Source organism: Lycorma delicatula, chromosome 7 (genome assembly GCF_047948215.1).
Source record: "Lycorma delicatula isolate Av1 chromosome 7, ASM4794821v1, whole genome shotgun sequence".
Classification (NCBI taxonomy): Eukaryota; Metazoa; Arthropoda; class Insecta; order Hemiptera; family Fulgoridae; genus Lycorma; species Lycorma delicatula.
The window spans coordinates 138,483,417-138,505,822 of NC_134461.1; the positions used below are offsets into that span (position 1 = coordinate 138,483,417).

The following is a 22,406-nucleotide window of genomic DNA, read 5'->3' on the forward strand; positions in this document are numbered from 1 at the left end:
GGATTGTCGCTTTATATGGAAGTGAAACTTGGACGATCGGAGTATCTGTGAAGAAAAGATTAGAAGCTTTTGAAATGCGGTGCTATAGGAGAATGTTAAAAATCAGATGGGTGGATAAAGTGACAAATGAAGAGGTATTGCGGCAAATGGATGAAGAAAGAAGCATTTGGAAAAATATAGTTAAACGAAGAGACAGACTTATAGGCCACATACTAAGGCATCCTGGAATAGTCGCTTTAATATTGGAAGGACAGGTAGAAGGGAAAAATTGTGTAGGCAGGCCACGTTTGGAGTATGTAAAACAAATTGTTGGGGATGTAGGATGTAGAGGGTATACTGAAATGAAACGACTAGCACTAGATAGGGAATCTTGGAGAGTTGTATCAAACCAGTCAAATGACTGAAGACAAAAAAAAAAAAAAAAAAAAAAAAAAAACGGCATATTGGTGTGACATAATAATTTTTTTTTCTACCGCTAAATATTTTATTGTGGTATCTAACAACAGGTTAAAAGCACTGCTGAATATGTCGTTATTTAAACGTTGACTAGATTTTTTAGTATGAATAGTATTAGTACTGATTAGTATGATAGTATGTCACACACTTGTTTGTCTTGCCCGTATAATTCGCACCGCAGCTACATAGAGCTTGAATTCAGATAGTATTTGGCAGTGACCAGTACTGTTTGTGTATGTCTTTGAATGAATTTCTGGATACTTTTACAAGCTCAAAGGAATACGATATTATTTAAAAGTAAAGGAGTGTCTTATTTATTTATTTTTTTTATAAAGTTAATTACCAAAATTACGTATTAAGGGGGAATTTATTTTTTTTTAAATGTATGTTTATTACAGCTTAATATAAAATATCATTTTTCAACGAAATAAGACTAGTTTAAGCAATGGAATTGATTACAAAATAATTTTTTTATATTACATTATTTGTGACTTATAAAAGTGGGATAAGCAATACTTCGCTATTGCTAAATTTGAGTGTATGAATTAAATAAACTTTTTATCATATTTGACAAATTATATTACGAAAATTATAAAATTAACAACATCGATTCAATAACTTAACTGTATTTCAATTAAATAAAGCAAAATAAAAATAAAACGTATACATAAAAATTCTAAAACTTCTTTTAGAAAATTTAATGAAGTTGTATACATCGAGAGATATTGTTTATATCGATTGTCACTGCCTACATCAATCGTTGTGTTATGTCAATATCGACTTCCTTAGACAGTTATTTAATTTAAAGTAGAAAAAGGTGGACCTACGGCCCGCCGCAAAAATTTTACATGGTTTATGTTTCATGGTTTTATTAAACACATAGTTTTGTTAAATGTTTCTGCCATTTTTAACTACATAACGTTCATGAATTTAGCGTACTGACAACAAAAACTTTTACAATGAAATATTGATAACAGGGAGTTGGCTTGTGGACGCCGTCTTCGTTTAGTCTTCTGTGTGTTCGTGTGAAGTTGTGTTAGTTGCCGGGACAGCTGCTGCTACTGGCCAGAGCGGACTACGGGATGCGCCGGGTGGCAGCGCGCAGCAGCAGCAAGCTGTCTCGTCCACCCTGTACTCTCTTAGTCTTTCTTTCCACAGTCCGTTGTAAGTACTTTTAAATACGGTGTTCTTTGGTGGTTGGGTTTCAATTAATCACACATCTCAGGAATGGTCGAATTGAGTTCTCTTCATTTACACTCATACATATCATCCTCTGAAGTATTATCTGAACGGTAATTCCCGTAGGTTAAACAGGAAAAAAGAAAGGGCATACACAAAATGAAGATTGTCTTTTATTTTTATAGATTATGTCTCAAAGAATTTATAATATCAGCGATAAGTAGGCTGACTCTCTCTCTCTCTCTCTCTCTCTCACTCACTCACTCACTCACTCACTCACTCTCTATCTATCTATATACCTACCTATATATATAGCTTATCTTCTCTCTCTCTTTTTTAATATCAATTTTTTTGTCAATTTACGAAAAAAAGAGTCGATTAGAAATTGCTGATTTTGCAATGAGATACCACCAAACATTCTCTTTTAATCATGCAGTAATAGCAGTCACGGAGAAAAGATGATTTTTATAAGTTCTATTGTATAAAAATGAATTTTTGGGATAAAGTAATTTAACATTATCCACTTATTCTTCAAAAAATTAAATAGCCCTAAAAAATAGTCTGTAAATTAAACGTGTGTACAATTAGAAGCGTAATTTACCCACATAAATTGTGTTACACCACATTGTTTAAGTGTTTCCAATAATTTTTTTATTTGTCTTTTTATTCGGAAGAAACTACTTTGATGCCAGATAACAACAAAAACGTTTTAAACTTGGTTAAAGTTTAGACGCAACAGACGCAGTGTGGAAGACGTGACTAGAAGTATAAAAATTTATATTGCTATTGACAGAATGAACCACGTACTGTAAAGGAACTGAGTAAAATCACAAAACAAGATCGTTTCTGTTACAAAAAAAAATTAAGATAAATTGAATTTTTGTTAAATATTTTTTTATTTAAAGAAAGTCAAATATTTTAATCAAAGTAATAGGAAAATTTTTAATTTTATTATTTATAAGTATCAGTAGAAATATTTATCAATATTACAAAACACAATTGTATTTAAAAAATAGAAATATTATACTACTTGATAATTTACAAAAAAAAATTAGCAGTTCTAAGTAGTATACTCATAGAATTGTTTCATGTAATTTTCCTCCCAAGTACTAGCCAGAGTATTCAACTCTTTTCCGGCGATTATTATTATTATTTTTTTTTTTTTTTAATTAAATCTTATTCATAAAATTTGAGCACATTTCTTAAAACAATAAATTACGTTTTGTTGAGTTATGCATGTTAACACCATTTACATTCTGATGCTGAAGCATGCAAACAATGCTGGGATTCGTTAGCTTTATTCAGTTTAAATGGTGTGATATTGATATGAACTGGAATAAAGTAACCCGTGCCAATTGATATACAAATTATGTTCCATTTTGCTTCGTTACATCCTAGAAATAGTTTTCCGGTAGCCTTTACGCCTCATTTATTCCAGTTAGTAACAAAAAAAGACAGATAACCTAAAAAAAGTATATATGTTAATTATTATTAATGAATATTTAAACATAATATGTGTTAGTATTAAAAACATGAAAAAACTTGAAATTTAATTAGTATCGGATTAATTAATTTTGCCAATTGTAATAAAGTAAAATACATTTTTTATTAATAAATATTTTCCAATCTCTATCGCGGAATTGTAGCATCTCTGACTTTCATCCGAAGGTTCTGTGTTTGAGTCTCAGTCAGGCATTTTTTCACGCGCTAAAAAAAATTTTATTTCATTACCATCTGTCATTAGCTATTACTTGAGTACCATCCAGAATAAAACATAATTCAGAGAAATTAATTTCTGTTTGTTCTGGCTTTCTCTCCTTCAAGCCAGTTATAGACATTAAACATATCTATTCATTGTTCTGAAGGAACAGTTTGTTGATTATTTAATTTTGTTAAAAATATTAATAAATCTTATTTGAAAGAAAATTTATATAAATTTGCATAATCATCTGTCAATTTATTGAATTAATGTGTTGTAGGCAACAATTTTTAAGGGTTTAAAACCCAGAAACATTACCGTAAAAATATACCCCAAATGAATGTCTAACTGTTATTGATGAAATAAAATTGATTAAAAACATGTGATGTGGACACCACATGACTTCCTTGCACGCCTATTAAATTACATATACACATTTTGTGCTGCACTTCATTTAAACATATTTCATTTGAAAGTGAGATACGATCTTCCAATTATTTAATAAAGTGAACAGTTACACAATTGTTGAATATTAGTTTAACATCAAATATTTATACAATTATTAATTAAATAATCTTACATGAAAGGAAGCGATGCTGTAAAGCCTCCTTCGCAGGCGAGAGATGGACAACTGTTCGAAATTTAAAACCGGTGAATATAAGAACAATTTAAATGAATATAAAAGAAATATTTAGAAATATTTCTTAGGTTCGGTAGTAATGCAGACTCGACCTTCTCAACGCAAGTTTTTATTTTCATTGCACGCAATGTACTTTGGACTTTAATCATTACAAAAAAAGTTAATTAAAAATTATAAGATATTGAACAATCTAAGTTGTAAGTTAAAGTTTATCTTTAATACAGTTTAAACTTGCTACTTAGACTGGCCATTAACCTTTATTTTCCATGCTCCTTATGTAGGGAGTAGTTCATGACGTTCAGCCCAAAGGAAGTTTAGATGGTTTACTCTGTATTTAAGTTAACTTTTCACTTTTATCTAAGACTATTTAAAGCAATCTTATGTAATTTTTTGAGTTAAAAATTCATTTTCTTTATTATTATTTTTTTATACTATGTATTAACATAGGCATATAGTTAAAAGAAGAGACAGACTTATAAGCCACATACTAAGGTTCCTGGAATAGTCGCTTTAATATTGGAAGGACAGGTAGAAGGGAAAAATTGTGTAGGCAGGCCACGTTTGGAATATGTAAAACAAATTGTTACGGATGTAGGATGTAGGGGGTATACTGAAATGAAACGACTAGCACTAGATAGGGAATCTTGGAGAGCTGCATCAAACCAGTCAAATGACTGAAGACAACAAAAAAAACATAGGCATAAGTAGTTTCGTAGGTTTTCTTTTGTTGTATTTACATTCAAAATATTTCTCTTACATTCATTTAAGTTTCTATTGAATCCTAATTACTTTGTTTGATTTCCTTTTATCTACTGAAGTTGGCTGTTTAACAAGAAAAATACGCATCTAGTTTTAGACTTTCTTGTACGAAGTAAAGGAAGGAAGTATTGATATCGTGAAAAATTTCGGTTTTCAGATTTCATCTCCTTTTTTTTAACTTTTTTACTTCCTTTTACGAAGTAATGGAAGTATTTTAATCCCGAAATATTTCTGTTTTCATATTTCAACGGAACTATCCACTTTGACCATCCCTGAATCCATTTTGACTAGTTTCGGTGTGACGTCTGTACGTACGTATGTATGTATCTCGCATAACTCAAAAACGATTCGCCGTAGGATGTTGAAATTTTAGATTTAGCACTGTTGTAACATTTAGTTGTGTACCTCCCATTTGATTGCAATTGAAATTATAATTAATGAAATATTTGGATATTAAAGGGAAGGAATATCGTTTCGAATCAGACTTCATCTTCTTTCGTTTTTTTAACTTTTTTTTTATTTAAATATATAGATTTAATAATTATTATACTCGTGTAATTATTATTGTAAAAAGCGTTTTACAATAAATAATAATTCAATGATAATAAAAAAATTTATTAGTGAAATAAAATTTTATGTACTTTTTAAAATGTATAAATGTAATTTAATAGGGATTACATATGTATGTAATAAATTTTGTTAAACATTTGATTATTCAATATTAATTGAAAATTATAATTTATAATTGTATTATTTTTTGGATTTTCTTGTTTAATTTTATCTACATTATAGTTAACAACAGAGTGACTGAAAAACAGACCTTCACAAGAACATCACTGAGCAATACATGCCCGATATTTAATAAATTGCAAAAAATTGTTATCTTTTAGTTCATTACCCCTCTGATATTGTCGGACAATATTCTCCCAAAGTCGGAGTTGATCATCGTTTTGTTTATTTGTTTTTTGTTGCCGATCATTGTAATCGCTCTTTGGTTTGATATAATTCTTCTGATCTTAATTTGAGTACGCGTTGTGTAGTTTTCAGATTTTCTCTCTCTTTATATTAATCATCTCTTAATATTTTTATTCTTTCTTTGGTTTTAATATTTTCTTCCTCTTTATATTTATCATTTTCTCCTAATTTTTTTTATTATTCCCTTGTTCTTAACATTTTCTTCCTCTTCATATTCATTTTCTTGTCGTTTTTTGAGATATATTTCTTCATGTTAGTTTTCTTTTTCCTGTAGATTGTTTATTTTTAATTTTTGATTATTCACCAAATAATCCAATAATAAAAACTGAATATTTTACACCGTTAGGTCGAAATTAACATTTGTAATCAGTATACAGGAGTTCACTAAACGGTAGTTTAATTATTTTTTTGTACGACACACCAGAAATCTAAAACTTTTGTTAATCAGCACCTCACAAAGATACGAATAATACGTATCCTAAGACTTTTACTTTATCCTAATATTTCTTGTAAGATTGTTGAGTTAATAATTATATAAATATTTCATGTTAAACTAATATTCAGTAATTGTGTAACTGTTCACTTTATTAAAGAATTGGAAGATCGTATGTCACTTTCAAATGAAATGTTGCCCACCTCCCGCCTACGGAGGAGGCTTTACAGCCTCGCGATGGAAGCATGGCAGCAAGAATGGCACGCCACGACTAAGGGAAGGTCCTTGTATAGATTTATACAGGATCTGTGGGGATGGGGGTATGCCTTTCCTTCGTTTTTAAGGGTAACGGGAGCCCGAGTGCTCTCCAACCATGTAAATTTAAACTAATATTTGTTTCGTTTCCCCCTGCCAGCTGATGAGCTGCGCGTCTGCGAGGCGAGGAGGTCCAGTCGGACGAACACACGATGTTCGACTGCCCAGCTCTTGGATGGGCTAGAACTCAGGCCACCTTGGAACTTTGAGGTTAAGGGGAAAATTGACCACTACAAGCGGCGAGTGAATGTGGCGAGAGCCGCATTGTCGGACTGTGTGGGAGTTTCTTGATGCAGTTGCTTTGTTCAGCCGCATCAAGCTTCCCTAATCTAAAGTTTTCCGAATCAATCTAAGTTTGCCTAATCGATCTAGGTTTGCCTAAGCGAAAAGACTCCTACCGCGCTACTGTAGGAAGCTAACAGAAAGATATGGCTGGCTACCAGCCAGATTAAGGCTCCAATCGCTTTATTTGTGGACAGGTACGTGTTGGCATTCGGTGATCTAGGCGTGGCAGCGAATTGCTGTCTTTGACGAGATAAATTTATTTATTAATAGTCATATATGTTTTAGAAGTTGACGGGGTGCGCCTACCCACTTTAGTGATATATGATAAGTGGACGGCGGGACATGCAAACGAGTGGTGTATGTTACCGCGCTTATTTCGCTAACGCTTTTAGGTTAGCTCTAGGAGCTTCTTAGGACACTAGTCGCTAAGCTATTTCGAGGCTCAGTAGCCGTTTTCGGCACAGACATTCGGTCTTATGCTTTAGGGTGACAGAATGGGGTGGTGGCGGGAGAAATGCCAAGCAAACCAATATATTCATTTAAGTTTTTATTGTATTTATAATTACTTTTGTTAATCTCCCTGTATCTACTGAAGTTGGTTGTTTAACGAGAAAAGTAATAGCATAACAATAATCAATAGTTGTATTTTTATTTATGCACGTTTAATTTATTACCGTTTTCATGTCTTATTAGTTAGAATTCATTATTACGTAATTAGTATTAATTCAATAAATAAACATTGCAAAAACAAGAATTTTAATTTAGGTACATTTTTAAACTAAAAAAATCATAACTAGTGCTGGAATGTATATTGTATCCGTAATAACACTAAATTAGATGTTTAATTATTATTGTACAATTATTTTTTGTACAATATTTCGAATTTTTTATTATTTAGAATTTTCATTAACATTTTTTTGTACGATTGTTTTCATTGTAGATTAGATTATATTGTATTATTATTGTTATTAAAACTTACATGAAATTTACATTACATGACCAGTTCCTGTGCAAGTTCACCATCTTTTCTGTCATCATCGGAACACTTTCATTTTACCACTGTCTAAATGTATGATAAATTTATTCATTTCGTCGATTAGCGGTCTCATTTTCTTACAATCAGTTTTAGCTTTTTTTTTTTACATGTTCCCAATATAGTTTCCAATCATCCTTATTCATTTCATTCAGTTTTCCTAAGCTATTCTTTTAATATCTGATATTAAAAATTAAAAATATATATTACTACCAATATATCTTCTCAGAGTCGATCATACCATCTCGATCGGATTTACAATTTGATGTCCGTGTTTTTAATAGTTCATCAAAATGATACTTTATTTTTTAATTTCTATGCGATTTAATTATGTCATTGTGTGGTTTTAGCATTGCTTTATCAAAAGGAATTTGTTTTATTTTTCAACCAATTAATTATGCCAGTTTTCCTATCATTTGAATTCAGAGGCTTTTCTAGAAGTGAATTGTGGTATGGCGTATTACCGATAACAACCACTGACTAGGAGGAAAGACCAGGAATTAATTTTTCAGATGCCCACTTCATAAAATTGTTGTTAACGGTATCGTGATAGTTTCCGCTTTTTGAACTCGATTTCCAAGTTAACATTGCGTTCGGGATGAACCCCATTTCTCTTCCGGCGTGAAATGTAATTAATCGATCACCTTTATTAATCGGAGCTCTTTTACTCCTGCACTACTGTAATCCGACCACGATCTTGTCGTCAAATGGGACGTTAAAATATACGATTCGTCCAAATAAACAATCGAAGAATTTTCTTTTCTGCAATCGGTAATTTTTCTTAAATATTCTATCCTCTTTCACCGAATGTCTTCTTTTTTAATCAAAACTTTCCTATTAATATCAGTTTTACACCACTTAAATTCTTATCTTTCAGGATAGATGCCAGTGTAATTATAGAACATTTAAATTGAATACTCTTTTGAAGTTCTGTACGTAATTTATTTAATGCAGGCAGTTCATTATGTTTTGCATGAAACTCGTTAACTGTTTGTCTTACAACGCCTTGATAAAAACTGTCTAATCCACTAACTGGTTTTCAACGATGTTTATACCTTTTTGGTGTACTGAATGAACACGACTGCGATTTAAATTTAAGAAGATCCTGCTTTTATTTTCGAAGTTTTTGAACTTGTCATCTTGAAATCTCACAACCTGCAGCGGTTCTTTCTTCACATTTTTGAATGCGTATTATTTGTCTGTTTGTCCTAACTTTATTACTTCTTTTTTCATAAGATCTTATACATTATTAACTATTTCACGGAGACCACGGAGTTTTTTATTTTTAACTTTGGATTTAAATTCTGCCATTGTAAAAAAAAAAAATCACTAACAAAAACGCAAAAACATACAAATTCATTAATACACACAAAACATTAAATAATACGCCACACATTACATAAGGAAAAAACTATACAATTTGTACCGGAATACGCCAAGAATTGAATTAAATTAGTTTATTGAAAATGAAAACTAAACAATAGTATTGGATATTAGTCAACAATGTGAAAAAAATAGCTATGCCATGAATACGTATAAAATGACTAAGGTATTAATAAATTATTATAATCTGTAGACTATAGGGCTATAATTTAATGATGATATATATTACTATAAATATCATCAACAACATTACTACCCATTCCAACAAGTGCATATAAATATAACTCAAATGAAATATTTTGATAACCTTTACTCGTATAAAGTGGTCATTCATTTTACGACTCGCTTGATGGAGGGATTATAATAATAACAATATATTAATACAAATAAATATTATTCGTTTTTGTACTATATATATTAAGAAATATTTATAACTACGCTAAATATTTTTTTTTTAAATATTGTCTGAAATTAAACAAGATTATGATAATAAATTTTAATTCTGGAAAAAATGTTTGTTGTTTATGAAAATAGTTAAACAATCTGAATTGCAGAACACTCTAGTAGTACGAAAATGGTGATACGGTCGCCATTTGTGACGTCATCCAAGATGGCGGCTGTCCGCCATATTGCAAACGTCACTACTGACGTCATTAATTCAATATGGCGGTGGTCGGCCATCTTGGATTGTGACGTCAGTGGCGGCCGTAGCCCGTCAGTGTTGCCAACTTGATTTATTGTGTGTCGACAGCCCGTCAGTGTTGCCAACTTGATTTAATTTGTGTCGACATGGTTATATATTGAAGTAATATTTCAAAGGTTGGTAGCACTGTTGTGTGGCGGTCGGTTTGAATTAAATAAATAAATAATATTTAAAGTGAAAAAAAATTCGGTCGGCTAGAGGTTTCGATCCCGGTCATGACAGGACAAGACCGACTGACGCCTTAAACCAATCGCCTGCGGTGACTCCCTGATGTAATGAATGAAAATTGTTCTACATAAGCTGTGAATTTTAACGTCACATCAGTCTGTACACACACACACACACACACACACACACACACACACACATACATATATATACACACAAGTGAAAAAAAAAAAAATTAGACGTACCTCGAGGATAATCCTGGTCGTCCAGGCGATGGCGTCGGGAGGCGTTACCGCGAAGGAGAGAGGTTCTCGTCGTAGATCGTGCACCGGGAGGCGGTGGCGGCGGTGTCTGCTGCGCGTGTGTTTGCGTGCGTGCGTCAACGGAGTGACGCAGGGTGTTTACCGTGCGAGATGCGGCGCTCGACTGAAGAATTGTGGGACCGACGTGGTCTAAAGTTGTCCGATTGACCAATCGCAGCGTTGGATTTCGAATCGGCGCATGCGCACTAGCCGTTAGTGCGTACGTGCGAACTGGATCGTCGTCTCTAATAAGAGCGGATGCGATAAGGAAAATGTTGTTTTTTTTATAATTATCGGGTCACTAATACAAAAGTGTCTTGAGTTGTAACCGGTTAAATCCAGTTGTGTTTGTATATAAGTGAAAAAAATTGTTGCATTTCCACACCACCCATAGCAACCGTGGTGCGTTGAGATTTTTTTTTAGAGTGAAATCTCTCCCTGATAGGCCTACAAAACACTCGTACAAATGATTTAAAATATAAGCTAAAAATTAAGTTGGATACTATAATAATTACTCCGAATAAAAATAAAGAGAGACTTGTATTCTGTGTATAAAAAATGGTCGCATTTTCACACCACCCATGAGGTAGCAACCGTGGCACATTGAGATTTTTTTTTAGAGTGATATCTCTCCCCAGTAGGCCTACAAAACACTCGACTATATATCTTAAGAAACGTCTTCATGATACTTCTTTACAAGACCGGGATGTTATGAACGACAAATGCAGATGATGAGTAATGATAAACTTGCACAAGAAAGCACATCTATGTGAAACAAAAAAATCCCAAGATAACTCTCTAATTTATGTATGCGAAACCTGCCTTCTTGTGCAAGTTTATCACTACTCATCATCTGCGTTTGTCGTTTATAACATCACGCTCTTGTAAAGAAGTAAAGAAATAATGTTTCGCATACATAAACGTAATATTGCAAGCATATGTCTATCGCACCACTTCCTTCTATTTTGAAAATACCTAAAACTTTGTTAAACACTCTCCTCATTATTTGTAACACAATTGATAGTGGATAAATCCAATATCATGTCACGGGCCTTGGAACCATTGCATACAGTAAACGTAAATAAATATCGTTTTTTTTTTTTTAAATAATAGTTAGTTACAATTTATTGTATGGGGGTTTAAAGTGTTTTTTGTTTTGTGTATGTGTGTAATTTTTTGTTGATTGTGTAATGTGTTGTAGTCCTTAAAAGGACTTATTTAAACTTTGTAGAAATTAAAAAATTCGTGCATACGATCGTTGACGGTTTTCTTTATCCTCTTCTTTGCGTTTCGTATTCTTCTATAAAATAAAATAAAGAGAAGCGATATGACGTCCTCTCATATATCGATTGGTTTTTATTACAAATCTAATTGAACTGAAATATAATGTTTTCACGCTTATTTTATTTTTTCCCCTATTTTTATTTCACTGTTAGGTTAAAGTCATGTTTAGAACTGTAAACGTAGTCCGATGACTTCGTCGCCGCTTACCGACGAAGTTCTAACGATGTATATATATATGTATGTATTATATACATATATATACATATATGTATATATTATTATTATATATATATACATATATATATATATATATATATATATATATATATATATTCAAGGTCTGTCAGAAAGTAACTGAACATTTTTAGTTCCGCATAACCTTCTCTTTAACTATATGTTCTTGGATTGTTGATATCTTATTTAGTTTTCGTGTTGTTGTTATTTGAGTGCAACGTGTTTAAGTTTTACTACAAATTGTTGTTGATTGTAGTAATATGCGATTCTCGGGAACAACGATACAACGTAAAATTGTGTGTGAAACTGGGGAAAACTTTCAAAGAAACTTTCAACTTTTGAAACAAACTTACGGAGATGATGCTCTGGGTCGTACGCAATGTTACGAATGGTTTTCACGATTTAAAAGTGGGCACCAGTCGATTGAAGATGACTCTCGACCAGGAAGGCCTTCGACTTAAACTGATGACACCCGCGTTCAGAAAAAATCAGCGATCTGGTGCGTTCAAATCGCAGATTGACTGTCAGAGAACTTGCATAAGAGGTTAGCATCTCAATTGGATCGTGCCATGACATTTTGACTGAAACATTTGAACGTGCATCGAGCTGCGGCAAAGTTTGTTCCTCGTTTGATGATCGAATAGCAGAAAGATCATCGAGTAGAGGTTTGTTGACAACTTCTTGAACAAGCGATGACGATGAGACATTCATGGAAAGGATCATAACGAGAGATGAAAACTGGGTTTAGGGCTACGACATCGAGACAAAAGTTCAATCATCATAATAGATCGGCAAAGGATCTCCACGCCCCAAGAAAGCACGTCAGTCTCGATCTGATATCAAAGTATCTGTTTTTTCGATTTTAATAGTATTATGCATTTTGAATTCTTGCCTCAAGGTGAAACAGTAAACCGTGCGTACTATCAAGGCGTTTTACAACGGTTACGTGAAAAGAATCCGCTAAAAGAGACCGGAGCTGCGGCGAGACAACTCATGGTTCCTTTACCACGACGATGCGCCCGCACACTACGCTTTGTCAATTCGTCAATTTTGTGCCAAAAATCAGATGACTGCCCTCCCCCCGGCCACCCTACTCTCCAGACCTGGATCCTTGCGATTTTTTCTTATTTTCGAAATTAAAATCAGTGATGAAAGAATACCGTTTTGTGAGACTATTAATGACATTAAAGCAAATTCGTCACGGACCTTAAAGGCCATTCCAAATGAAGCTATCCAGAACTTCTTCACGAAGTGGAAACACTGCTGAGAAAAGTGTGAATAGGGGAGAAAAGTACTTTGAAGTGGATAAGGACCAATAATGTGTGAAATTAGTAATAAAAATTATAAAAATAAAGTTCGGTTATTTTCTGAACAGACCTCGTACTAACGAGAGTATAGAGAAATGTTTCTAGAGCATTACTTCTTTTTTATTTTATATTCGGTACAACACTCAGTTGTTTTTTGTTTTTTTTTTAATTCATGCAATAGTTAATTCTTATCTAATTTGCTTTTTGTTCATGATAATTGCCCGTTAAGTAAATGTTAAGTAATTCACCGTTAAGGTAAATGCTTAATTTTTTTAAATAATTTATCTATTTATTTATATCTCTTCCCTTTTCGTGTAATTCTTCATCTTTTTCTGCAATATTTTCTTTTTTCTTTCTTTATTTTTCTTTCCTTATTTTTCTTTTTTCTTTCTATGTTTTTGTTCTTGTTATCACGATATTATAAAGTAATTCAATGTAAAATGGTAGATGATAAAAAAAAAATAATAGATGGTGAATCGCATTAATAATTAATGATATTTCTTCTTTTATAATGCAATAAAAAATCAATATTACTAATTATTTTATATTAAATCAATCTCAAACAAAAGAGGCTTAAAGTATGTATATCTTAATATTATATTTTTCAATACTAAATCTTTTTTCAATAAGTTATTATTAGACCTTTATTTTTAATTAAAGAATATTTTTATTTTATCATTTGAATAGAAGTTCTCCTTCTTATTAAACCAATTAAAAAAAAGAAATACAAAAGTAGAACACTCAATATAAATTTTAATTTTAACATCCGTAAAAGAGAAAAAAATTTTCTTACAAAATAACAATTATACTCAAACAGACATAGTAAAGAGTTTATATTTCTATAAAACTTTGGAGTTACACAAATAATAAATTATGAAAGAATACCATATGTATAAATAATATCATATTCTTGTACAAAGGCATGACAAGACAATATCATATAATAATTACAGCTAACAAATTATATTCCAACTCTATGTAGTTCCCAGCAGAATATTTATATATCTTAAATCAGTTTTTTTAATATCAATTTATAAAATGTAAATGAAAAACGTATTTACAAAGTAAATACTTTTTTTAAGATGTGGAGGAATCCCATTTATGTGCGCCGAAGCAGTGTTGGAATGAGTAACAGGTTCTGCAAGATAGTAAAAAAGGCGTATGTATTCCTGCGCACTACCGACTAAATCTGCACCCCTGTCGACCTGCCCCTAGTAAAGCATTACCACCTATTATTCTTACTATTACCAGCTATTACTTAATACTTCATCATTATTAATGATAAGTTCTATCTATAAAAGAAATTCTATATGAAAAGTTCTAAAATTATTTAAAATGCAGAATTTGCAGGGTTGCGAAGTTTACTGGATAAAGATGCTTGCATCTGTTATAATGTTTACCGGAAAGAAATCCATTTAACAAGACACTGGCTGAAAGCTCAGACGAAACCATAAAAGTCGAAAGGCCGCAGCCGTCACTGTATTTCCCGTGAACCTTCTCTAAAGCCATAAACAAATAAAATTCGCAGGGATGAATAAAATACGATCAAAAAGTGCCCGTTCTTCAAACTGTATTTGTAAAGCCACTTTAGCAATAGCCAAATCATATGCTGATTTTATTTCAATTTGCCCATATTCTTTAGTTATTTATAATGTTTGTACCAGTGTGGCATAATTACTTATTTGTCTGTAGGAAAAAGATTGATCGGTGATAAATAGCAAACTTTTAATTGGGGACTAAAAGAAGGTCACTAAAGTATCTGCTCCAATTATCTTTCAAATAATGCTTATAAGTCGTCGAAAATATATACTTGTATAACTAACGGTACCGTGTATCCTATTATATAACCTGCGAGAGTGAAATTGTATGAATCGAAATTCTGTTATTGCATAAAAAAATTAATTTAAACAAACAAATCAAACATTTTAGATAGATTTCGTAGCTACCTATTGTAATGAATACCATGATTCGACTTCCGGGTAATTTCAACATATATCTTCGCGTTTCACATCCCACAGACCCCAAAATCACCATCAGCTCATAAGTTTATTTATATATATATATATATATATATATATATATATATATATATATATATATATATATTTCACTTTCTTGTGGACACGATAACTGCCGTAATTTTGTTCCAATCACTTTCAAATTGTTTCCAAAAATAACTCGGTTTCCAAATTCTCGGTCAGGTTCGTTAACGGGAAAAATCGGACCATGGGGATGGAAATGATGTGGCTTTTTCAAAATACAAAATATTGCTATAACTTTTTTATTAAGTTTAATATCGAATTCGTTAAAATTTCCTACTATTCTTTGGATAAGGGTCTAAAACTTATATAAGTAAAGTTTTTTGATATCACCAACCACTGGTCCAAGGAGTAGAAAAAATGAGGGTTCGAAGACAAAAAAAAATCATACCTCCCTTAATAGGAACAGTATCGAATCGGTTTTAAGTGGTTGTTAATCCTCTAAGCATTACCTAAAACATTTGTCTGCAACAATTTTTGATATGATCAGCCCTAACGGCAAGGGATGACCAAAATGTTGCTGGAATTGTAAGCTGGTGCTTGTCGTATGCTAAACGTGTAAAACTTTTTTTCACATGCAAACATTGTCATGTTGAGTAAATTTAAAGTTTTTCTTAACTTTAAGGCGGAAATTTTTTTTATCCCTACATAGCAGTGGTGAATTCTACCTCCGCCTTCCAGTGTGCCAAAAGAGTTTTTTTTTAAATTTCTTAATTGATTTATTTATTTAAATTCATGGAGTGTTGCTAACTAAATAGCTCATTATATACTATTTTCATATATAAACAGTAAACCATACATAACATTTCCTTGCACGGTGAGTATTCTCTCGTAAATTGAGTATGTAAATAGGGCTTTAAACTATTGTTTAAGAAATAAATTATTCGCAAAATTAAATTGTTAAAATTAATGAACATATAAAGTATAAAAATATCCATTTACATAACTTATTTGCAACATACAGCATGTATCTGTATATTCCAAGCACATAGTCCATACTGGGCGTGCAATAATATACCCTGTTTTACTGCGTTACGTACCAACCAAGCTTGGTACATTTTCCCACATATATTTTTAAATGTTAAGGAACAAGTGATTCAATTGGCTGACATATCCGCGATGAAATTTTTTTTGCAGAAATTTTGGCCAACTTTATCCTTGTCCACCAACGCCAACCTACCTGTCAGCCCTTTTGGATTTAAGTTTAGTACATTGTTTACTTTCATTGTACAAATTTTCAAGCACTACATTGATGGCTAGGGTTTCCCAAAAAATGGCACCTTTCACCAGTCTTACCTTTCTGTTTAACCTCTGGAACCACCATAAGTTATTACTTCAGAGGATGATATGTATGAATGTAAATGAAATGTAATCTTGTGCAGCCTCAGGTAGACAATTCCTGAGATGTGAGCTTACTTGATCTGTGTACCAACAGAACTGTCAACCTACTCGGATCCATAACTTACCTTAGTAACACATCGATTTCCAATAAATTTTGTCTACCACAAAGATCAAGCCATTTTTTGAGCTGTAGCTCTTGACTATAATTTATTAAAAAATGGTAACAAAAGCATAATAAACCCTTTCTCTTAAATCAAAATATTGTGTAGATTTATTTGAAAAAGATCCACTGTCTGGTTTGGAAAAGGTGAATATTATTTTTTTTTTTAAGACTAAGTGAATATATATATATATATATATATATATATATATATATATATATATATATATATATATATATATTAGAAGAAAACGCTATAATTTGTTGTTTTACATCAATAGTAAAATGGATATTAAACAAGTATAGTATATGGATATAAAACAGGTATATCTAGTCTACTTTTAAAATGATTCAAATAATTATGTTTTAAGCTGATTTTTACTATTCATAGCATGAAACTCGGGTAATAACAAAATTATATTTTTTAATTACAAAAATTATTGTTTAATCCATCTGGGTAATTTATTATCCAAATATTAATTTCGCATTAAATGTTATTGGCTTACTTAGGACCAAGACCATGAATTAAATTTTAATGTAAAATATGTATATTATATATATGTAGGTTTATTTATTAAAACATTTCAACTCTTTTTCCATTTTTATTAAAAATTTTTGTTCATTTGCATTTAATTTCTTTAATTATAAAATGGGATATTTTTTAAATCCCTTATTTTAAAATTTAGAATGTTTATTTGTAAAGTAATTACTTTAGTTTTACCGAATTTGGGTCACTCTGCGCTGCGGATAAAGTTAATGCTGCAAAGGAAAAGTCAGATTAAGAGAACATGAGGGTGAAATAATATGCAATGTTCTTTTTTTCTCTCAGTTTGGAAGCTTTTTTGTTTATCCAAGACACTTTCCTGTCTACATATAAATTGCTCATATTGCATGAATATACAAACAAACGCATTCAAACATTTTAGTTCATTATTTAACTCTAAAAAATAATTTTTCTTTAATAACTTTATTCTGTATTCATTTAGATTAGTTTTAAATTTTATTTTTGTAATAATGATAACGTCAGATTGTTTATTTTAAGAAAAATTTGATGTAGCCAGTATGTGATTTTCCAACTAAAAAAACAAATTGAATATTTTATATTTAAATAATTGAAATATAATTATTTAATATAATTATACATAAAATAATATAATAAAAATAATAATAAATTATTAAAAAATGAAATTCCATCTTATCAGAAAATTAAGTGTGACTTGAGATCTTTCGGTTTATTTCAAAACCATAATTAGGAGTAAATATTATAATTAAGTTAAAAAATTAAAATACTTATACAGTCATGACTGTATAAATATTTCATGACATTGTTTTAATTTTTTAACTTAATTAAAATATTTTACTCCTAATGTAATGGTGGTTTTGAAATAAACCGAAAGATCTCAAGTCACACTTAATTTGCTGATAAGATGGAATTTCATTTTTTAATAATTTATTAAATATATCAGCGCTAACCACATTTGAGAAGTAATTAATATGTTATATAATAAATATCTATATTAAATAAGTTTAATAATATAATTATTTTATATAATTTAATAGATATAATTATTTAATTAATAACCTACAAAAACTTAATTTTAAAAACATTTAATTTAAATAACCATATTTTTTATCTAGATTAAATTTCTTTTTTAACTTTTTTGAGCATTTAAACATTTGTTTTTAAATAATAAAACCAATATACTAAAGGCATGCATGTAATTTTCACAAATGTTTTCTTATATGTGATGAGCTAGTTGAAATTTTTAAATTTTCATTTTTAATTATTAATGAACGTGATTATTAATACATAACATTATTAAAATACGAGGTGCGACAATAAAGTAATGAGACTGATGTGAAAAAAAATGTTGCCTACCGTTTTAGTCATGTTTAGTGTTGTCTCCTTCAAAATAGTTCCCCTCTGATTGCACACACTTATTCCAGCGCTTCTGCCATTGATGGTAACATTTCTGGAACTCATCTTCTGTAATATCCTCCAAGACCCTCGTCACAGCTTTTTGGACATCTTGTGTTGTTTGAAAATGGTGTCCCTTGACCGCCATTTTGACTCTTGGAAATAGAAAAAAATCGCACGGAGCGATATCTGGTAAATAAGGTGGCTGTGGTAGTACTGAGATTTGTTTTGAGGTTAAAAATTGCTGTACTGACAGAGCAGTATGGGATGGCGCATTATCGTGATGCAGAATCCAATTGTCAGCAGTGTTGGCACGGACACGAAGAACTCGTTTACGAAGTCTTTCTAAAATTTCTTTGTAGAAATATTGGTTAACTGTTTGTCCAGGAGGCACCCACTCTTTATGAACAATTCCCTTGGAATCGAAGAAGCACACAACCGTGCATTTCACTTTTGACTTTGACATGCGAGCTTTTTTTGGTCTGGGTGATCACTTTGAGCACCATTGCGAACTTTGGCGTTTTGTCTCTGGATCGTATAGAAAAAACCAACCTTCATCGCCAGTGATACGGCTCAACAAATCTGGATTGGTTTCCGTTTGCTCTAACAGATCGGCTGCCACATTTTCCCGTGTTTCTCGCTGTTGTTGTGTGAGATTTTTGGGGACCATTTTTGCACAAATCTTTCTCATACCAAGATCTTCAGTTAATATTAGACGAACCGTTTCTCGATCGATGTTGAGTTCTTCTGCAATCATTTTCACGGATAATCTTCGATCAGATCGTACGATTTCACGCACCCTGGTCAAGTTGACATCTGTCCGAGAGGTTGATGGTCGTCCACTGAGGTCTTCATCTTCAACATTCGTTCTGCCTTCACTAAAAATTTTATGCCACCGTAAAACTTGAGCTCTTGACATACCTCCTCTCCAAAAGCCTTCTGAAGCTTACCATAAGTTGTCGTCGCGTTTTCACTCAATTTAACGCAAAAAGAAATGGCATACCGTTGCGCAATATTTTACGGTTTCATTTCTGTGACGAGACACAAACACGTGTTCACTTATTACAGCACAACTCACGACTGAGCAGTTGCATCAATGTGCCGCTTGGACTAGAAGTAGCTTATAAACCAAGGTCAAAGATGGTGTGCCTACACAAGCTGCAGGGTTGCTACATCTTGCAAAGAAAAATCAGTCTCATTACTTTATTGTCGCACCTCGTATACACAAGTTCAAAAAATATCTACTAAGCACTTTCATGGCTAGCCATAATCTTCAAACTAGCATTAAATTATTTAAAAAGTAAAAGATTTAAATCTATCATAAAACAATTTTAAAACAGATCAAAGATTAAAAGAATGACCACCACTTAAGGTTAATTTTTATTTAAATAACCATCGCTTAACTTGAAAGCTTTCAAAAAAATATTATTTAATTTTTTTTAAATTACCTTATGATAGTTTCTGACAATTTAACTTTTTACACACATTTCAATTCCAACCTCAAGGTGATGTCCTTCAGCTACCAAAAATGCTAATCAGTTAAATGTATTTGTTAGATTAATTTTATAATTGCTTAATCTTACAAAAAAATACTCTTAAATAAAAATTATAAAATCATTAATGTAATTAAAATGTCTGCTCATAATAAACCCTGATTAAATTTAATTTTACAGCTTATAAAAGGAGTAAAATCTTGGTTTTTCCTCTTTGGTCATCTCACCAAATATTAGTGAGAGCCATTTATCTTGCCTTTGGATAGGAAATAGGAATTTTTAGATGAGACTACTGGCAAAACCATCACCCCAGCTTATTCCACTAGCTACAATTTTCCCATTTTTACAGAAGAAGTGATATACACATACAAAAAATCACTGGTGGAGCCTATAATGTAATATATAATATAGCAATATTGTAATTTAATGTGTTACAACACTGGTTCACTAATTAATGATTTCTTTGGGTTTTTTTGTTTCAGTGGGTTGGAAGTAGCAATGCTCATCAAATCTCATATGTTGTTAAGTAAAATTCCATAGATAACACGATAATGAGTAGAGAATATCGAATGAGATGGGGAGTAAACGAAACCTAGTAAAGTGGACAAAAGGCCTTATAAATTGGCACTGGAAGTGGCATGGAGGACAACTACACAAATTACACTATATCAGGCAACAATACTATTGTAAACAATTATACTGGTTTACTATCAACCAGTTTAAGTCCAGTAGCAGAATCAACTACTCAAGTATGGACAGAAGAATTTCAAAGGCAAAAAGAGCAGACGATATATTTTGCTTTTATAACAAATGGTATACTTCTAAATGTAGTTGCAATTCTTGGATTATTTGGAAATATAATATCTATGATAGTATTATCCAGACCACAAATGAAATCTTCTATAAACTATCTTCTTATTGGGCTTGCCAGGTAATAGCTTATCATAAATAATTATTAGATTAAATATAATAATAATAATAATAATAAATGACAATAATAATAAATAGTAATCACATAACAATAACAATAACAATAATAATAATAAACAATGATTACATACAAAATAGAATTTAAAGTAAGATCAGGTAGTTTACTTAGGAATTTACTTACAGGTAGTTAAATATTAAAAACCAGAATTCAGTCACATTGAAAAAAAATTATCTTGACCACTAATATTTACACTTTTAACAACTGGTATTGTATTACTATGAAGATAAGATTAGTCTAAAATTCTTTTACTGCAAATACCCTTTCCTGTTCACAAATAAAACTATCATATCAATTTATGAATGAGTTTATCTGTTATGAGTACTTTATCTGTTTCACTAATTGTCTAACAGTAACTCACCATACAGCTTCCACTGTCCACACTGGAATGCTTGTGACGTCACATCGAAAACTACCCTACAGTATTACATGTTTACTGATAACACTATCTTACAATTGCGCTGGTCAGAACCAGCAATACACCTGTACTCGCCTCTTCAAAACTTAACTCATCTTGTCTTTCCTAGAATATACTCCTATACTATTTATTTATACTCCTATGCAGAACCAGACCCAAGTTGAAGCGTGAGAATAATCTTCACAGACATTTTCCCATACATTCCTACCCTGGTCCAGTAATTCTTCTCATGGAACAACATCTGTTGTACGTGTGTTACTGGACAGTATTGCAAAGAATGATTGTTAAACGAACCTGTTAGCCTTAGAAACAGGATTCCTTTTAGTCCCTTCCTGGATTCCTCCCGTTAATATATTTTCTACTACTTTGTTCTTAATTGGCAGGAATACGTTACTCAGGTCCATTATACCAGTCTTGTTACAATATTTAATATGAAATACAAATGTGGCTGAGAAAGTCACCCAAATACTTAATTTAGCAGGTTTTGGAGTATTGACAAATCAGTGGGATAAGTATATCAATGTTGAGGGAGATTAATTGAAAATTAAAAATAGTTTTTGAGTAAGTTCTTAAAATTATTAATATACCAAACAAAAAAGGAGAAAATAAATATTAAAACTTCTAGACATTAGTGGTGGAAAGTTGAAAAAGCAGTGTAAGAAATGCATAATCACAAAGCAAGTACAATATTTTATGAATTTTACTTAAGAGCAGAATTGTTTAAAATTAAAAAAAACACATATATATATATTTTCACAACACACTGACTCTTACTTAATTTATATATATATATATATGAGAAAGAAAGAAACCAGTTTATTTTTTATCTACTTATACACTTATTGAAAAAAAAGGGTATAATGAAATGGAAAAATTTCAAAATTATTAGTTAAT

At 31.3% G+C, this 22,406-nt stretch overlaps 1 protein-coding gene across 1 annotated transcript in view; it reads left to right on the forward strand.

Annotated features, from left to right (window-relative positions):
• The window catches only part of FMRFaR (FMRFamide Receptor), a 91,209-nt gene that overhangs the window by 44,239 nt on the left and 24,564 nt on the right, over positions 1 to 22,406 (forward strand). Inside the window, exon 2 of the mRNA XM_075371018.1 lies at positions 20,589 to 21,037. Coding sequence (XP_075227133.1) covers positions 20,745 to 21,037 — 293 coding nt within the window. The 5' untranslated portion in view covers positions 20,589 to 20,744. The remainder of the gene's footprint in view (positions 1 to 20,588; positions 21,038 to 22,406) is intronic.